General features: G+C 54.9%; 1 protein-coding gene across 6 annotated transcripts in view; it reads right to left on the reverse strand.

Annotated features, from left to right (window-relative positions):
* Positions 1 to 17,011, reverse strand: part of RALGDS (ral guanine nucleotide dissociation stimulator) — a 51,143-nt gene that overhangs the window by 2,882 nt on the left and 31,250 nt on the right. For all 6 annotated transcript variants that reach the window (XM_030286995.4, XM_030286993.4, XM_030286991.4 and 3 more), the window contains exons 2-15: positions 5,049 to 5,159; positions 4,439 to 4,632; positions 4,020 to 4,094; positions 3,680 to 3,873; positions 3,189 to 3,310; positions 2,840 to 3,055; positions 2,620 to 2,723; positions 2,212 to 2,296; positions 1,490 to 1,567; positions 1,308 to 1,394; positions 980 to 1,012; positions 723 to 844; positions 470 to 565; positions 124 to 325 (exon numbers count right to left, since the gene is read on the reverse strand). In XM_030286995.4, the coding sequence (XP_030142855.3) occupies positions 124 to 325; positions 470 to 565; positions 723 to 844; positions 980 to 1,012; positions 1,308 to 1,394; positions 1,490 to 1,567; positions 2,212 to 2,296; positions 2,620 to 2,723; positions 2,840 to 3,055; positions 3,189 to 3,310; positions 3,680 to 3,873; positions 4,020 to 4,094; positions 4,439 to 4,632; positions 5,049 to 5,159 (1,719 nt within the window). The remainder of the gene's footprint in view (positions 1 to 123; positions 326 to 469; positions 566 to 722; positions 845 to 979; positions 1,013 to 1,307; positions 1,395 to 1,489; positions 1,568 to 2,211; positions 2,297 to 2,619; positions 2,724 to 2,839; positions 3,056 to 3,188; positions 3,311 to 3,679; positions 3,874 to 4,019; positions 4,095 to 4,438; positions 4,633 to 5,048; positions 5,160 to 17,011) is intronic.

The following is a 17,011-nucleotide window of genomic DNA, read 5'->3' on the forward strand; positions in this document are numbered from 1 at the left end:
CCGAGCAGCCCCTGGGCCCCCCGCCTGCTCCCCCAGCCCCAGCGCCAGGGCAGAGGTGGGACAGTCCCCACACGATGGCCACAGTGGCCCTGGGACCCTTGGGCCCTGAGAGCTGCCACGTACCTTCTTCTCCTGGCAGTCAGGGGACTCGGGGATGAAGCTGATGTTGATCTCCTCGACGTCGGAGCTGCTGGAGCCGGCGGAGGTGACGCTCACCGAGTCAGTGGCGTCCCCACTGCACAGGTACTGCCCACACTTGAGCTGGTCGAAGGATTTCGAGTGGGAGCTGCCGCTGGCACAGGGCTCGGTGCTCGGTGGCTGCCGGCTGCAGGAGAGAGGCAGGCAGGTGAGAAGGGAGCAGGGTGAGGGTGCATTTGGCTGGCAGGACAGCGGCCATGCCCGCCTGCTCCCCTGCAATGTCCAGCCAGAGATGCCCCACGCTGGCCCCAACCTCCCACCAGGGACTCACTCGCTCCATCTCTTGATGATGCCCGTGTTTTTCTTGGCCTTCAGTGTGTTGCTGGCCGACTCTGACAGTGGCTCAATCTCACACGACAGCCCATAGCTGGGAGGGGAGAGAGGAGGTTTGAGCTCCCTGTGCTGCCACCAGGTGTGAGGGAGGCAGAGCAGAGAGGGGAGCACTGAGCAGCTGCTGCTGTCAGAGGAAATGAGTGGTGGGACCTCCCGAGGAACCAGCACAGCCCCAGACCACTCGCACTCACCTCTCGGCCTCGCTGAGCCGCTCCAGGCTGTGGAACCACTCCACGAACTGGTCCTCCTGTGTGAAGCTGTAGTTGTTGCAGGCTGACTGGAGCAGCTTGATCTGTGCAATGACTTCGAATTCCTGCAGCAAATGGAAGCCATGAGAGCAGAATCCCCTCCCCCAAAACTGAAGAGCACAAAGGAAAAAAAGGAGAGGATCAAGCCCAAAGTGACTGGCACAGCCTGTGATTGCACCAGGTCAGGGCAAAGCTCTCACCTTCCTTCTCTTCTCAAAGTTGATCAGCCCACCCTGGAAAAGAAAGATGAAGGTCAGTATGGAGCAGGCAGAAGAATATTGCTTCCTGCCCTGTCTATCTCTGTCTTGCTGCCACTGCATTGTGAGTAACCCTGCTGAGAAAAAGCAGCCCATTTCCTTGGGACAGAGGTGGACGGGCAGAGTTGGATATGGGATGTGGTGTGGGACACAGGATGTGCAGTGTGGGATACAGGATGTGGTGTGGGATACAGGACACAGGGAGGGACCAGCCTGCCTTTTATCAGCCCAGGCTCTGGGAGGAAGGGGAGGACAGGGAGGAGGTACTAACATCCAGGAAATCCTTCATGGCCGTGTCCAGCATCACCAGGTCCGTGAGGAAGGTGCCAAGGTAGGGAATAGTGCCCTGCATCACGCCCTGTGGGGACAGAAGGGACAGTGGGGTCAGCAGAGCTGGGACCAGCCCAGGCAGCTGCTGGGGACGGGGCACAGGGACAGCCCTGCCAGACTCACCATCTCTCGCTGCTGCTGCTGCCGCTTCTGAGCCCTCTTGGGGTTGATCTCCAAGGTGGCAAATTTGGATGTGCCCTCCTGGATGATGGGGAGAGGTGGGATCAGCACAGGTGGGAAATGGCACTAATACCTATTAGCTAAAATTCACACCCATTTTCATTTATATAATTTCATTGTAGGAAAGAGGAAGAAATCAAAGCTTTTTCATGGCTCACAGAGAGGAGAGCCTTAGTGGAGAGGAACTGCTGCTCTCATTTCTGTATAAATGCCTCCCTAATGGGATGTTTTATTCCCTTTTGCATTTTGTTTCCTCTCAGTCCCTAAACCAGAGCTAGGCTGGGATCTGTGGAGAAGCTCCACATGGAATGAAGACAGTTTTGCTGCAGCCTTGCACCAACTCCACTATGCCACCTGGAATCAAGAGGACTTTGCACTGGGCTGTTAACATGCAGCTGCCTCTGGGCACAAGCTATCACCTGGTGTTCTGGATCCCATCCCAGTGCTTATCTGTTCCCTCAATTGATTTGCCAGCTCCAAGTAGCAAGTTTTGGGTGGAGAAACAGAAATTCCAGCCTTGGTCTGAAACCCCTGTGTGTTCCCCAGACTCAGCACACCCTGCCTGCGACTCCAGCAGCTCTGCCAGGGCTTCATCCCTGTGGAATGCCATGGAAACCTGAGCTGCCTGCCAGGAACAGGGCAATGTGGGTCCTCCTTCCCCCTACCTTGATGAGAAGCTCCCGGCTCAGCGAGTGGTTGTTCTCGTCGGAGAAGATCTCCGAGAGCTCATGGAAGGTGCGGAAGCTCTCCCTGCACAGGGGCAACAAGGGGAAAAGTCAACAATGCTGCCATGCTGGGATTTCCTCCCTGGGCTCTCTTCTGCTCACCCTAATGACCCCATTTATGCTCAGCTCCTTGCTGTCTGGGAGCTATTCCAAGGTGTTTCACACGGAACAGTGAGGTGGTGATGCTTTTATTTCCTCACCCTCCTGAGGTTCCTGACACCTCACACTGGTCCCTGGGTTTTGGGCACGCTCCAGGAGGCAGTGCTGGAGCTGAGGTGATCCCATTGGCACATTCAAGTGCCACAGCATGTTCTTCCCCTTGGAAGCAGCCCTGCAGGAGCTCCTTACCGCAGGACCTCGTCCCAGGTCTTCTTCAGCCGGTGCACAGCGTTGCACTGCAGGGCCGAGAGGATGGCTCGGAGGGAGGAGAAGTTCTTCAGGATGCGGCACTCCTGAGGGCAGACAGGGAGATAACAGGATTTGGGTGAAAAAAAGCTGCAGATCTGCTGGTATTCCAGCAGGGCAAAAGCTCATCCCTTGGGTGGAGGTGGGAGGGGAGCTGTCCTACCCGCGCCACTTCGATCCACCGCTCCACCACCTTGGCTCTCTGCTGTGGCTTCAGGGACCTGTCCCCGAGACAAGTGGCGATGACACAGTTGGCCACACTGTTGAACTGGGAGACCGTGGCACGGATGGTGGGGGCCAGGTGCTCTTTGCCCTTCTTGTCCCTCTGGGACCAGATACAGCCCAGGCAGTGGTAAGGCACCACTTTCTTGAACAGCTCCTGGAGGATAAAGGGATGGAGAAGGGCTACTTTGTGCTCTCCTGGGAGAGAACAGGCCAGGAGGGAAAAGGGGTGGGAAGAGCCAAGCCCGTGCCCAGAGCACCACTGACCCAGCTGGTGGGTGACTACTCACAGCATCCATCAGTGTGAACTGCTCTGCCACCATCTCTGGAGAGAAGGAGAGGAAATCTGGCTTCCCATCCCCAACCCCGTTCTCTTCCACCAGCTGGAAGGTGCAGCTGCCATGGTCCACAGCTGCAGGAGACAAAGGTGAGGCTGAGCACTGCAGTGCCCACACCAGCCCCCTGCAGACACCCACACCCCACCTCCCAGCCTCTCCTTTCCCATCTGGCTGCACACCTCCAGCAACAAGGCTCAGATAAAAGGACAGTCATTTTAAACCTGGGTGCAAGTGTCTACAGAGGATTAAAGGCAGATTAGCTAATCCATTTTGAAATGCCACTCCTGCTGCAGCTGGATTGGCTTCCCAGTGAACCCCCATGTAAACAGAGTTCCTGAGTGTTCTGCCACGTGGCTCAAGTTTTGGAGACCCTCGATGCCAACCAGCAGCATTCCCTCCACCTGCAGCCCCAAATGACCCTACAAGCCAGGGGAGGAGCCCACCTTCAGCCTCGGCCTCGCTCTGCTCTTGCTGCTGGAACTGGGCCAGCAGGATGCGGGCGCGGCGCTCCAGGTCAGAGCCGGGGATGTTGTGGCGCACGTAGGAGATGAGCTGCTTGAGGCAGGCAAAGTCGGGGGGCTTGCGGAAATCCTCTGAGTACTGGTCCAGCCAGGCCCCCAGGATGGAGGAGATGGTGCTGCAGGAAGGGGGAAAACACAGGTGAAGAGGATCAGGTGCCAGGAGAAACCTGTGTGCACCCCCACAAGCCCAGGAGCAGCGCTGGGATGACACATCCTTCCCAAAGAGCTGCCAGCAGAGCCAGCACAGCACAGGCAGACTCACTTCTTCAGCTCCATCCTCTCGTCCACAGTGTGCCTGGCGTGGTCCCCGTTTGCCTGCACGTGGAGTTTGCCATACCTGGTGGGGCAGAGGGGAGGCAGTGAGCACCCTGCACTCAGCTGCCTCTCAGAGCAGCCTCTTCTCATCCACATCACCCCCAGCTCTGCCACGGGGTCAGGATGAACCTGCTACACAGTGTCCTGCTCCCCTCCCTGTTACAGCAAGAGGGAAGCAGCCAGCACTGGCCACCTCACTGGAAGAGCTCCAGCTTTCCAGGAAGTTGTGTCCTCCCTTCCCTATCCCAAAACCCACACGCTGATGGAGCTGGGAGAAGCCACCAAACCCCCAAGGCATTAGAGCAGAAGGTGCTGGGGCTTTCCTGGCCACCCCCAGCTGTGTTTTGGGGCTCAGGGCAGCCTCACCTGTTCAGCAGCAGGTCCAGCACTTGCTTGGTGGTGGCGAAGGCCCGGTAGGTGCACAGGAAGATGGTGACATAGGTGGAGTCATTGCCCTTGAAGGCTGAGACCAGGTACTCCACCAGCTTCTCCAAGGTCCCGGCTTTTATCGTCCGCACCTTGCACGTCTCGTAGAGGTTTAAGGCTGACTCATTCTCAAACTGCCAGGACAGGAGCAGAAGTCAGTGGGCTGGGTAAACACAGACACCACCAAGTGCAAAGAGTTCCCAGCAGCTTCACAGATTCAGGTCTAGGCTGGGATCCCCACAGAGCCTGAGGCTCTCCTGACTGGGTAAGGAAAGCTGAGACTCCTCACACAGCAAACACCAGCAACCCAGCTGAGAAGATCTGAGCACTTGGGAAACCCCAGGAAAGGCCTCAGAGCTGCCAAAATCTAGAAACAAATCGGAGTTGCCCTATTTTTCCAAATGGGGCTGCAGACTGTTTCACCTGTACCCCTTCCCATGCAGCAGAGGGCAACGGGTGCTCCCATTCCCTGCTCCCAAATCAGTACACGATTCCCACGGCAGGGAAACATCTGAATCCTCCCCTGTGGCAGGAGGAGCCCCCAGCTTACCCCCAGCCAGCGCTGCCCTTTGTTGGCCGTGTGATGGAGCTGCACTTTCCGGAGGGATATGCTGTAGATCACTCCATCCTCCAGCTCTTCTCCGATCTCCTGTGTGGAGCTCTGCATGGAAAGACAAGATACACCATGAGATAAGGAGAGCAAAACGTGGCAGAGATGCTTTTGTGGCTCCTATGAGGGATCTCAGCAAGCCAAAGGCAGCAGCTGGCTGGCAGTGGGTCTCCCTCGCCTGCTCAGAAATGCAAACCAGGTGTCACCAGTGTGTCTGGCTGGCTGAGCCTGCCCACAGTGGCGCCAGAACTTTGGGAAGCTGCTTTTGGTCTGTCCCACATTCCCTGGCTCCATGTCTCAGCCCTTCAGCAAAGCCAGGCTGTGCCAGTGCAAGGTGGGACCCCTCCCAAGGCAGGGAAAGGGACAGTGACAGCACAGCCCTGTGCCCAGCCCTGGCTGCTCCCCTCCCCAAGCCTCTCCTCTCCCGTGAGGTGACTTTGGCTCCTGGTCTGAGCAGTCTCAGTGATCTGAACCAAACACCCTGGTGCACTTCCCTAATGAATAATCCCTGTCAAACCAAGCTGCCCACAGCACAAGGCAGAAATCCAAAGCTCAAAGCTGGGGGGAGATCCCAGAGATCTGCACCAGGGTGGGATCAGGCACAGCCAGGACCAGTCTGGGCACAGGGTTCAGGCACCTCTGGGTGACAGGCACCGAGCTATGAGGCTCCCATTTCTGCTCTGGAGGATGGAGAGCACCAACAATTTGGTGAGGAAAGGGGTGATGGCTTCTCAGAGCCTCCCCCAGCACCACACACCAGCACGGGCTCAGCAGCAGCTCCAGCCCCACAAGGACAGTTTGGTTCCCTCCTCCTCCTCCTCCTTAACCACGCTCTGCTGAGTCAGTGCCTCCCTTAAGAAGATTTATCCAGATCCTTTTAAACACTGCAGGGATCTCCCCCGCCCTCCATCCCCCTCACCAAATGGCAGGACGTGGACAAACACATGCCAAAACCCACAGCTCAGCAGAAGGAGAAAATGCCCGAAAGCAGTGAGCTGGTTAGAGAGGCAGTGACCATCACTGGGACACAGAACTGAGGGGACAAACCTCTCCAACCCTCAGCTTTCCCTGCAACTGCCCCTCAAAGAGCCCTGAGCATTGGCAACAACTGACAGCGTTGACACAGAGCTCACTGAGGAACAAAGATTTAGGATGGAGCCCCAGAAGTGATGCTGCTCCCTGCTAAAAAAATCCTCCCCCAAACTGTCCTGTGGACACGGGGACAGCCACAGCCAGGCTCAGAAGAGGCTGCACACCTCAGGAAACAGGAGCAGAACACCTGAGCTGATGGATCCCACGTGCACCCAAACGCTCTTGAAGCACCCTCCTTTATCAGCAGCACCACAGCGCTGCTCACTGCTCTGCTCTCACACCCTGCTCAGCCACGGGCTTGTTCCTCACAAGGAATCAAGGCAGGGAAGCAGAGTCAGCCCAGAGACTAAGGGGAAGCTTGAAAAGGCCTCTCATTCATGGCTGTGATGAATGAGGGCAGAGAATCCCCCTGGGCAGGGTTACTGACTTTTTCACTTTCTGCTGAACCTGCTTTTCTCATTTCGTGCCAGACTATGGAGAGGTTTGGTTTGCTGAAGTTCGAGGAGTTGTGAGGTACCAGACACCAAACCTCCTTCCTGGCACCTGCCTCTGTCCCTCTCCTGTTCTGTGCTCTGGGATAAATTATGGCACGAATTGTGTTCAAGTACACTGCCCTGGGGACTGGCACAGCCTTGGGAGAGGCTGCCAGCACAGCTAAAGCTTTGTGTCCACTCTGGATCAACCATCTGCACTGACAGCACCTAACCAAGCTGGCCTTCTTCCACCTTCAGATGCTGTTTCCAACAAAAAAAAAAAAAAAAAAACCAAAAACAAAACAAAACAACAAAAAAAACCACCAAAGAAACAGCAACAACAACAAAAAATACCAAAAAAAAGCCATGGAAATACTTCCAAATTTGTCCCAGGCTCTTTCCCAGCCTTCATCACCCAACCTGCACATCAGCCCTACCCCTGTGTACCTCCCATTTAAGCTGAGAGGAAAGCTCTGGGTCCAGCAGGACCAGAGCCTTGTACAGTCTAACTGAGAAAAGAGATTTGGCTGGGCAGCTGTAAACCCCAGATGAAAATATTAAAAAAAAAAAAAAATCAGATGCTTGCTGACATGCAATTAAATTCATAAATTAAATCATATGGGAGGAAAAAACCACCTCAGGATCAACCCATGAATCATTGGCAACTGCTGTGCAACTTCAGTGGAAAGTATTGCCACAACTGTGCAGGGTTTCCACTCTGCATTTCACGTCACGTGCAGGGGATACACCCCATTCTGCTGTGCAGAAAAGCAAATTTCATTTCCTTCCCATATCCAAGACTCATTCATTTTTTGCCTTGCTGACTTGTGCGATATCCCCCAAAGTTCCCCCTTTGCAAACCACACACGAAGGCCGTGGCTTCCCAGCGCTCTGCAGGCTCCTGCCAAGAGCCAGGAGAGCTGCTACACTGGGACATTCGAAAATTTGGCTATTTATATTCCGTGTGAGCTTCCTCTTTCCTCCGGCTGCTCCTCCGAGATGCTGATTGTGCATTCCGCACACGTTGGGTAAAAACCAACCCAAAGCAAAAAAGCAGCAGCAGGACAGAGCCAAAAGAGTCTCATTCCAACACCTGCACCAAGCACACGTTTTTCCCCTTGCAGGTGAGGAGATGAGCTGGGAGCAGGGCAGGGACAGACCCACAACATGGACCTGTGGTTTATGTTTGTGCTGGCCAGCCAGAGTCCTGCACTCACTCCAGCATTTCCAGCGAGTCAACCAAAGCTGAATGCCTTCAGAATGGTCTCTAAAGAGATGAGTGCTGGTAAATATTGCAACAGTCAGTGCTCCCCACTGCCTGCCCTGCACATCTGCTGGAATTTTCTGCCCCTCAGAAGAAGGGAACATGAGTCAGGCTCAGCCAGCCAACACACAAACCCTCCTCCACCTCAGCCTGAGGGTGAGACACGGGTGAACAGCCCCTTCTGTTGGCACAAGGGATGAATCCAACAGGCCCAGGCAGTGCTTCAAACATCTGCAACAAGATTTGGTGGTTATGGCATCTGCACCTTCCATCAAATCCATACAGGTGAGACCCAGCGGCCCAGAAAGTGAAGTCCAACACATTTCAAGATGGGCACCAAGAAAAGGGAATATACAGAAAAATGAAGGTTTGGTTTGCTTCCTCCAGCTCAGTGTGCAGTCCTGGTCCTCTGCAGACATCAAGAAAAAGGCCTCTGGCTGGAGGGGCACAAGGAAAAGCCTCATGTTTAACTCTCCCCGGTTGTGCAGAGCAGAGGCTTTTGCAGAAGCAGCCGTGAGTGAACTCTGCAGGAGTTCATCCCCTGAAATATGAAACGGGAGTCTGCACCAGATGGCTGCCCTGGGCCTGGGGACTGCCTCTTCCAAAGGCAGCCAGCCCTGGAGCTCCCACTGATGGCTCAAAGCTTTGTGACTACACCAGGGAGGAATTCCTGCTCCGTGCAATCAACTCTTCTGCTCTCTGCTGAATGTTCTTGTACTCGGCGTGGTGTCAAGCCCCACGTCTTCACACAGAGGATTAATAAGGAGCTCTAAGATGCAGCCAAGGTTTGTGAGCCTGGAGGAAGGCTGTGAGGGACCAGGCAGAGAGCAGCAGCAGCAGCAGGGACTTTGCCTTCAGCTCTTCCTGACAGATGAAAGGAGGGGAAAATGCAAAAACCAAACAGCAAAGCAAAACATTGGCTCGGGCTCTGCATTTTGGAAAGTGTTTGAGCTCAGTCACTAAGGTGGTTTTAGTAAAACAGGAGCAAAATGCAGGATTAAGTGTGAGCGTGGCAGCATCCCCACACTTACACACAGACAATTACCCAACAATTACCAGGTCTTAAGAGCTCTGGTCCCACGTGCCCCAGGTTAGTGCACAGGCCTCCAAAGGCACAAAAATAATGAACTGTTAGTGGGAAAAGGCATTAATTTCAGCACACATGGAGGAGGCACAACTGCTAAAAGTGCTTTTGCTGATGCTCTCTGGACCACAGCTGGTTTAACAATCAAGATATTTGTGTTACTCTGCTCCCTTTTCTGTTGAGTTACACAAAACGCCTGTTCTACAGACAGGTACAGAGCAGCACAGAGAGATTTCAAAGGGGCTGCTGCTACCAGCCACAAGAGAGGAGCAGACACTAACCCTGCCTGTGGGAAGCCAGGAATGTGTGCCTGCTGGGAATTAACAGTCCCACTGGCTAAGGAGACAAGAAAAGGCAGAGCTGAGCCTCGGAGACGTCACCGGGGGTTTCCCATTGAAGCTCTGCGCTTGCACAAGCTCAAAAGAACCCGATGGAAGGTGGTAAAGCCAGAAACAGCAAGTGGGGGTTTGGTCTTTACAGCCTTCTCAGAATGATCCCTTCCCACTAGCAACGGGAAATGGGCCTTTCCAGGAACGAAGGAAACCAGCTCCAGCACAGCCCATGTCCAACAGCAACCCCCAGCTCACTTTCATTTCACCCCCAGGAGCAAACCCTGAACCCCTGCAAGGAGCAGCAGCCACTCTGAGCCTCTTCTGCAAAGGGGAGTGTGTGACATGCTGTAAAAGGAAATAGGAAAAAAGTCAGCCCCGGGTAGTGAAAGGAAAACAAGCTCAGTTCTGTGAAGCGAAGATAAAGACCGCAAAAGCAGAAGCACCCTCTGTCCTACACGTCCAAAACAAGCACACGCAGCACAGCGCTCTTCCCCGGGGGACTTCCAGGCAAAAAGCCCTGTGGTGGCTCTTCCCCCGTGGCTCTGCCTTGAGGGATCATCCTCTCCCTGGCACTCACAGTTTCCTTCCCCTGGCTGTGCTCAGGAAGGCTACAAGGGCTACCCAAAGTGGGGAGGAAGCTGACAAACATCCCCTGTTCCAGGGGAAGGAAAAGTGCCCGTGCTGGTGACTCACGGTGTGTCCTTTGGAACAGCAGCCCTGCTGAGGGCAGGAGTGCTTTAGCTCCAAAACACCATCCCAGCCATAGTGGCACTGGGGGGTTTTCTCCAGCTGAGCAAGTTATCTCCCAGTGCCTCCTTTCCCCCCGAGTGCTCCTGCTGCTGCTGCTGGAGCTCAGTCCCCTGCCACAGCTCAGCTGCACCCAGCCCCTGCTCCCCACGCAGAGATGTTCAGCAGAAAGACACCATTCCTTTGGGTTTTCAACACTCTGCCTTCCTGCCTGCCTGCTCCGAGCTGCCTCAAACCAGGACCGATTCCAGCAGCCCATAAAAATACAGCGACAAAAGGGGAAACAGGAAAAGAACAGAGAAAGGGCCAGAAGCTGAGCTTAAACCCACCATGAAAAAGGAGTGGTTTAGCCAGGACACCAGGCCAGTGGCAGCAGCTGAGGTCCTGTTCTCTCCCCATCAGTCACTGGGCTCCACAGCTGGGTTTTCCTGACACTCTGCTCCAGGTGTTTCAGCATGGAAAGCTGTGCCCCAGGGGAGCAGCCCTGGGCCCAGTGCATCACCCAGCACCAGGATGGGGCACAGAGAGGGGCCACATCACCTCATATCTGCCTCTTGTAGGGATCTGACACCTCCTCCCTCGGGCTCTGTGGGTCCTGAGCCCGTGTCTGTGACCCAGAGGGGCTGCAGAGGGTTCCAGGGGCAGCTTCTCCACCCTGGCAGCTCAGGGAGAAGGGGAGCTGGGTCACAGAGGCATCTTGTGACTCACAGGCAGTGAGTCAGTGGCTGGAGCAAGGATTAGGAGCTCGGTGCTCGGTCCAGGAATGAGACAGAGCAGATAAGCAGGATTCCTCCTCCATTTGCTCCTGGTTTGCTTTTAGAGAAAACAAAGAGCCTTCCCACGTGGAGAGACTTTTTCACTCTTTTTGTGGTTTGGAAATCAAAGGCTCTGCGTGGCCACTCCATCCCCAGCCTTCAAGGGGCAGGATCAGACCCCTGAGGTGGCGAAATGCAGGTGCTGGGGGATCAGGCTGACAGGGAGACTCCTCAGGGAACAGCAAACTCCAGCCAGAGCAGGGATGACTGATGAACTGCAAATCCTGAATTTCCTACACCCAGGAGCAGAGGTGCCCACCAGCCATTTGCACCCCACATGGAAACACCAGGGGAGTGCTGGGATGGGCTCCCCTCGCAGGCTATTCAAAGAAAACTGAGAGCAGCAGGTTTTGCTTCCTCTCTAAGTGATGGAAAAAAAGATCCTGCCAACACAGCAGATCTGGCTCTTGCTCCACAGCCCTGAGCCCTGTGCTCCTGATGGCCCCAGCAGCATCCCTGCCCAGATCCAACACCTCCACGGGGGCAGGCTCAGAGCACAGGGATGGATGCAGCCCCACCACCGACTCACCCACACCCCCGGGGCACTACTGGAAGTGAAACCAGAACGACACGCCTGGTGAAAAATGGTGCATAAAAAATTAATGTAGGTACTGCTCTGCGAGGTTAAATAAAGATCGAGCGTCTCATCCTAAGTCATTTCAGCTCAGAACAAAAGGTTTGCATTTTACCATGGTGGAACAGAAAAAGCTGCAAAAAAAAACATAACTGAAACAAGTTCAAAACCTGATGTTTTTCTGGGTGTACAGTAGCACCTGGAAGTCACATGCAACATGACAGTTAAAAAATTAAAACAGGAGGAGTGTCCTGAAGAGTTCCAGCCTGCCTGACCTAATGCTACTCTATCAATTCCACCTCTGAAGCAGGGCCCTGGTGCATCAAATGTGTTATTTCTGCAGCAGCAACAGCTGCCAGGTGTATTGGGAAAGGGATGGAGATGCACTCAGAGATGATGTTGCTTGAAACTGATTGGAATAGTCACAGCTAAAATGTCAATGCTGGCTTCACACATGTTCATCAGCACACACAGACTTGTTCCTTGTGGCAGCTCCAGGGCAATGCTTGTCCTTTGCATGCATCAGCACCTGCAAGTGACTCCATCTTCTCAAAAGCCTTTACATTCCCCGAGATGCAAAACCTTCAGCACTCCCCAGCTCTCAGCCCATGCACCAGCCCAGACAGCCAAAAAATCTGTCCTAAGAAGTATCAGCTGCAATAAAATCAGCTCTTTTTGTCAAACCTGCCCCTTGCCCTGGCACATCCATGTCCTGCACGAATGAAGTGCTCAGCTGGGCACACAAAAGGTGAGATATGCAGGAAGGGCAAAGCAAAGATCACAACTGCCAGATCCCACTGGCCCCACACTGAGATTCCCAGAGAGTTTCACCCCACAGTACTCCCAAGCAGCCTGCTTAAACTGTAAATGTAAATGTCTGTGCAGTAACTCGCCTGCAGCAAAGCCACATCTCCCTGGAATTTTGAAGGTGCACATACTGGGGGGTGTCCAAAAGCCACAGCCTTGCCTGGCCACACTCTGGCTGACAGAATCTGCTCCTTTCCCCTCTGTTTCCACTTGAACAAGGTTAATTTCAATTTAGCTGAGACACATCCTTAGCTTAGATAAGCTGAACCGCAATAAACCCCAGTGAAATAAACGTGTCCACCCATGTGTTTACTCTGCCTTACGTCAACAGGCATTCCCTCCACCAAACCCGCTGTGACTGGGCAAAGCTGACGAGCCCAGACCTTTAGGGGCCCCCTCCTCTAAATCCCATGGGCACAGCCTGTGCAGAGGAGGATGCCAGGGGGGCTGTGCGTGCCCACAGCCCAGCCTGGCCCCGGGCACGCTCTGCCAGCCGGATCAATGGCACCACTGTGCCCCTGGGGCTGCAGAGGGGCTGGCAGCGCCGGTGGCACAGCGACAAGCCCGGCCATGGCTCCTCTTTGTGTGCGTGTCTGCACCAGGGTGACCCAGTAAACAGCTGAAGCAGAGAAAATGCAGGAACAATCCAGGCAGAGAGGGGCTGACGGGTGAAAGGAATAAATGCGAGGCTTTGTTCTCCCAGCTCCCTCCCCATGACGCCCGGCTCCTCCATTTGCTGCTGGCTTGTGCTTCCCGGGATCAGCCGGGTTTGTCCCAGCCTCCTCCTGCCACCCGTGGCCCCAGCGTGTCCTGGCAGAGCCCGGCTGTGGGTTTTGGGCCATCCCCTTGGCTCCAGGGATTCTCCCCTGCCAGGGCATCCCGCTGGTGGTGCCCCTGGGGAGGTTGAAGAGGCAAGAGCGAGCACTTCTGCTTGGTGACCAACAAAATCTCACCTTGGGAGTAGTACTTAAACCGTGCCAGCGGGGCAGGAGGTGTGACCTGAGCAGGTGGCAGCACGCCGACACCTGGGGAAGGGAACGGGATGCTCCTGCCAGCTCCGGGTGATTTCCACAGCTGAGGCAAATGAGATTTTACCATTAACTGGCACCTTTGGGGAGAAAACCACTGGAAAAAGATAAAACTCCCGCTGCTGTCAAGTGCCTCAGCAGTGAGGTTTGGCCCCGGGTCCTGCCCTGAGCGCTGAGTGTGCCAGATTTGTGGGCGAGGAATGTGGGTGTCCAGGCTGGGAGGGTGAATTCCCTCCCCAGACCCGCAGCCCTGCTCTGTAGGTGTGGGTTTGGCCGTGAATCACGTCGGAGCAGCTCCAACACCACACTGGTGCCTGTTCCTCCTGGCCACAGCACGTTCCCACCCTCGCTCATCTGTTCCTGCCACCCTGCCCCGTTCATCCTCTGCCATTACCAGCCACAGGTGAGCACTCCTGCAGCCCATCCTCCCATTTAATAAAATTATTTTGGGGGACACACCCCTGGGATGCCCAAAAAGCTGAAGTGCACAATGACAGTGGGGCAGCATCCATGTGAAGAGGGCAGAGGTGCCCACCTTCCTTCCCTGACTCCTCTCCTTTGATGTTCCCTGGATTAAGACCAGTCAAGCCTCAAACAGCTCCATCCTCCCAGAGTTGATTTTTGCTGAGAAACACACCAAAATCCATGGGAATGAGGACTGGGAGAGATGGAGTTTGTGGAATAACCCCCCCCCCCAAGAAGCACCTCGGGGAAGAAGTGTTTGTTATGACACTGGTGTGATCCATAGCTACGCTCTGAGTCACCCCAGCTCTGCCAGGGAAGAACCAGCCAGGCCTGTCCCGTCTTCGTGCCAGTTCTCACTGTTGCAACCGGGACAGAATCGAGTGAAGCACATTGTCTGGAAATCCAGTAATCCCAGTGAGTGTCACCAGCATTGCTCAGCACGGGGCTCCTGACCGGCAGAGCTGCAGCTGGGCCCAGACAGCCATGGAAAATAGAACCAAAGGCAAACAACAGCAGCTTTTGGAGGAAAGCTGGGCTGCTTTAAGATGATAAACCATCCTGAGCATTGGCCTTGCCCTGGAGGGTCTGCAGGGCTTGTTGGGGTCACAGCATGGCAGGGGAGGAGGTGACACCATCAGCCCCAGCTCCCAGGCTCTGCTGCTGCTCCAGTGAACACAGCCAGACCTTGCAGCAGCAGGCCACCAAGTGAGCCTTTTAGACAGGCATCTGACCAAAATGCTCCGTGTTTCAGCCTAAACTGGCAGGGGAGGTCCTGAACCCCCCAGCCACATGAAGGTGGTGCTTCAGCATCCTTATTGACTCCCCACAGCTGAGCTCTGCCCCTGCCAGTCCCAGGCAAGGCGCTTTGCTTCGCCCAGCTTGGCCAAACCCTGGTTTCCTGAAGTCAGTTCCAACTCCTAGAGGGGAACCCAAAGCAAACACATAATTTCACAAACACACACTGGCTGGAGCAGGAGCCTGAAGCTCTCAGCTTGAGAGTCTCCATGGAGACCCAACCACTGCAAGGAGCAGGGAAAGGCTGCGTGGTTTTGCTCCATCACATGAAAAGAAGTTCTGGTAAGATGAGTAGCGAGCCCTTTGCAAAGCAGGTTTCCACACAAGCCTCAGTTCAGCTGCTGGACTGTGGTTAGCAGAAAGCAAAGCCGCTCTAAAAATAATGCCTCAGCATTCCAGATGAAGTTGCCTCCAATGAGTTTCCTCTCCAATCTGCTCTGTTTGCAAGTCAGACCAACTTTTTTTTCCCTCCCATCGGCTCTGAGGACTCGGCTGGTGCCTGGCAGCCGGAGCCATCCCCATCCTGCCTCTGCTGAGCCTGGGGCTCCCCAGGCAGCTGCTCCCAGCACCCCACATGAGGAGGGAAGACGCCCTTTCTCGTCCCAGCATGTTTCTGACAGCAGAGCTCATCCAAATACCAACGGTGTAATGAAAACAAAGCGCTGTGGGGCCAGCCGAGGCGAACAGGCCACGCCAGGAGCCTCTGCCTGTGCTTAATCTCCAGTGACATTCAGCTGTCACATAACTCCTGACCCTCAGGTAGAGAGAACTCGGTGTTATCTAATGTAAAAGTGCTGCCCTACAAGAACCCGCGCCAACATAACCGAAAACCGGAGAGGTGATTTGCATAACATCACAAAAACAAACCCAAACCAGGTGAGGGATGGAGGTTTGAGGAGCTGCAGTCACCACTTCAGTGCCCAGCACAGCCCACGCTGCCACGTGCTGAGAATTGGGAAAGGGCTTTCCTGGCACCTCTGGCAGAGCTGTTCCCAGGTGCCAGGGGAACTAAAGTTTATCCCATCCACCAACACCCTTCTGCAATCCCCCCGTGCTAACCCAGTGCCCAGAGCAGCCCCTGCAGCTCTGCCCCTGCTCTGACCCCCTCCCCATGACTCCTTTCAGGCGGCCAACCTGTCCTCCCGAGGAGCGGCTGCGATTACTGGGATTACTGGGATTACTGGGATTACTGGGATTACTGGGATTAGTGCTCTGTGCCCCAGCTCAGCACTCCCTTTCCCTAATGACTCAGGAGCAAAGTCCAAATGCATCCTGACTGGGGCTGCTGTGCCGTGCAGGTGAGTCCCCACCTGGGCACTGAGACACCTGATAACTGGAGTACCCAAACATCCCAGTGGTGTTCCCAGGAATGCTCCAGGTATGCTGCCACAGAGTTTCAGCGTGATGCTTCTCTTCCTGGGCACCAAACCCCACTGCCAGCCTCACCTTTCAGCCCACAGATGCTTTTCTCTTTAAAACAAAGATCCCACAGGCCCCTGGAACAACAGACACACATTTGGGACCAGGATGCTGCTGCGGGGTCTAACCCACACAAACATCACAAGATGAGTGCATTAACCTGTAAAAGGAGTGGGTCCCACAACTCAACTCTTCCTCCTCATGGCCAAAGGAAGGTTCCAAACCCCAATCCTCCTCACCCAGACCCCACAGGTGCTGTGCCACCAGAGCAATGCACAAACCCTGACTGGCCATGAGCTGTGCTGGAGCCCCCCGGGGCCCCCGCCAGCAGCTCAGCCAGCTTTGTATCCAAATCCTGCTCCTTAGCAACCACATTTTTTTCCCCCCTCTTGCTGAGTCCGTGGGAGATGAAGAAATATTTGAGAACTGAGACAGCCCTGCTGCAAGGATATATTTAAATAAAAGGAGCATGGACGTTTGAAAGCCAGTCATTAGGCAGCTCTGGAGATAAGGGTGTTAGAGAAAGTGTGAGCAGGGCATACCCAGCCTTTAAATGTGGTCTGGAGTGACCTAAATAAGCTCTTTCCTCCTTCAATTACACTCCCCTCGGGGGACACAGTGGCTGGTTAGAGAGCTGGGAAGGGAGATGGAGGCCAGACCAGCTCAGGGGGCCCTAAAACCAGGCTGTGCTCTGGCCCTAAGAGTGGGGTGGTCACAGCCAGATCCCAAATCCCAAAAAGTGGTGGTGCTAAATGAGACCCATCCCTGCAGGCACAGCTGGCCTGATGCTCCTTTTGCTCATCACACCCCAAAGCCAGGCCCAGGGAAGTGGGGAAATACTCCAGTTCTGCATTTCCTTGCCCCTGCCTGGGGATGCCACCCTGAGAGCCAGAAAAAAAGAGGCTGCAGTGGAGCAATAGTGTCATCTGGGCCAGGGGGCTGAAGCTGAGTGATGCTGAAGCACAGGGGCAGCCTGAGGGGTGGTTTGCCCATTCAGCCTGTGAACAA

This window comes from Taeniopygia guttata, chromosome 17, assembly GCF_048771995.1.
Source record: "Taeniopygia guttata chromosome 17, bTaeGut7.mat, whole genome shotgun sequence".
In the NCBI taxonomy this organism is placed as follows: Eukaryota; Metazoa; Chordata; class Aves; order Passeriformes; family Estrildidae; genus Taeniopygia; species Taeniopygia guttata.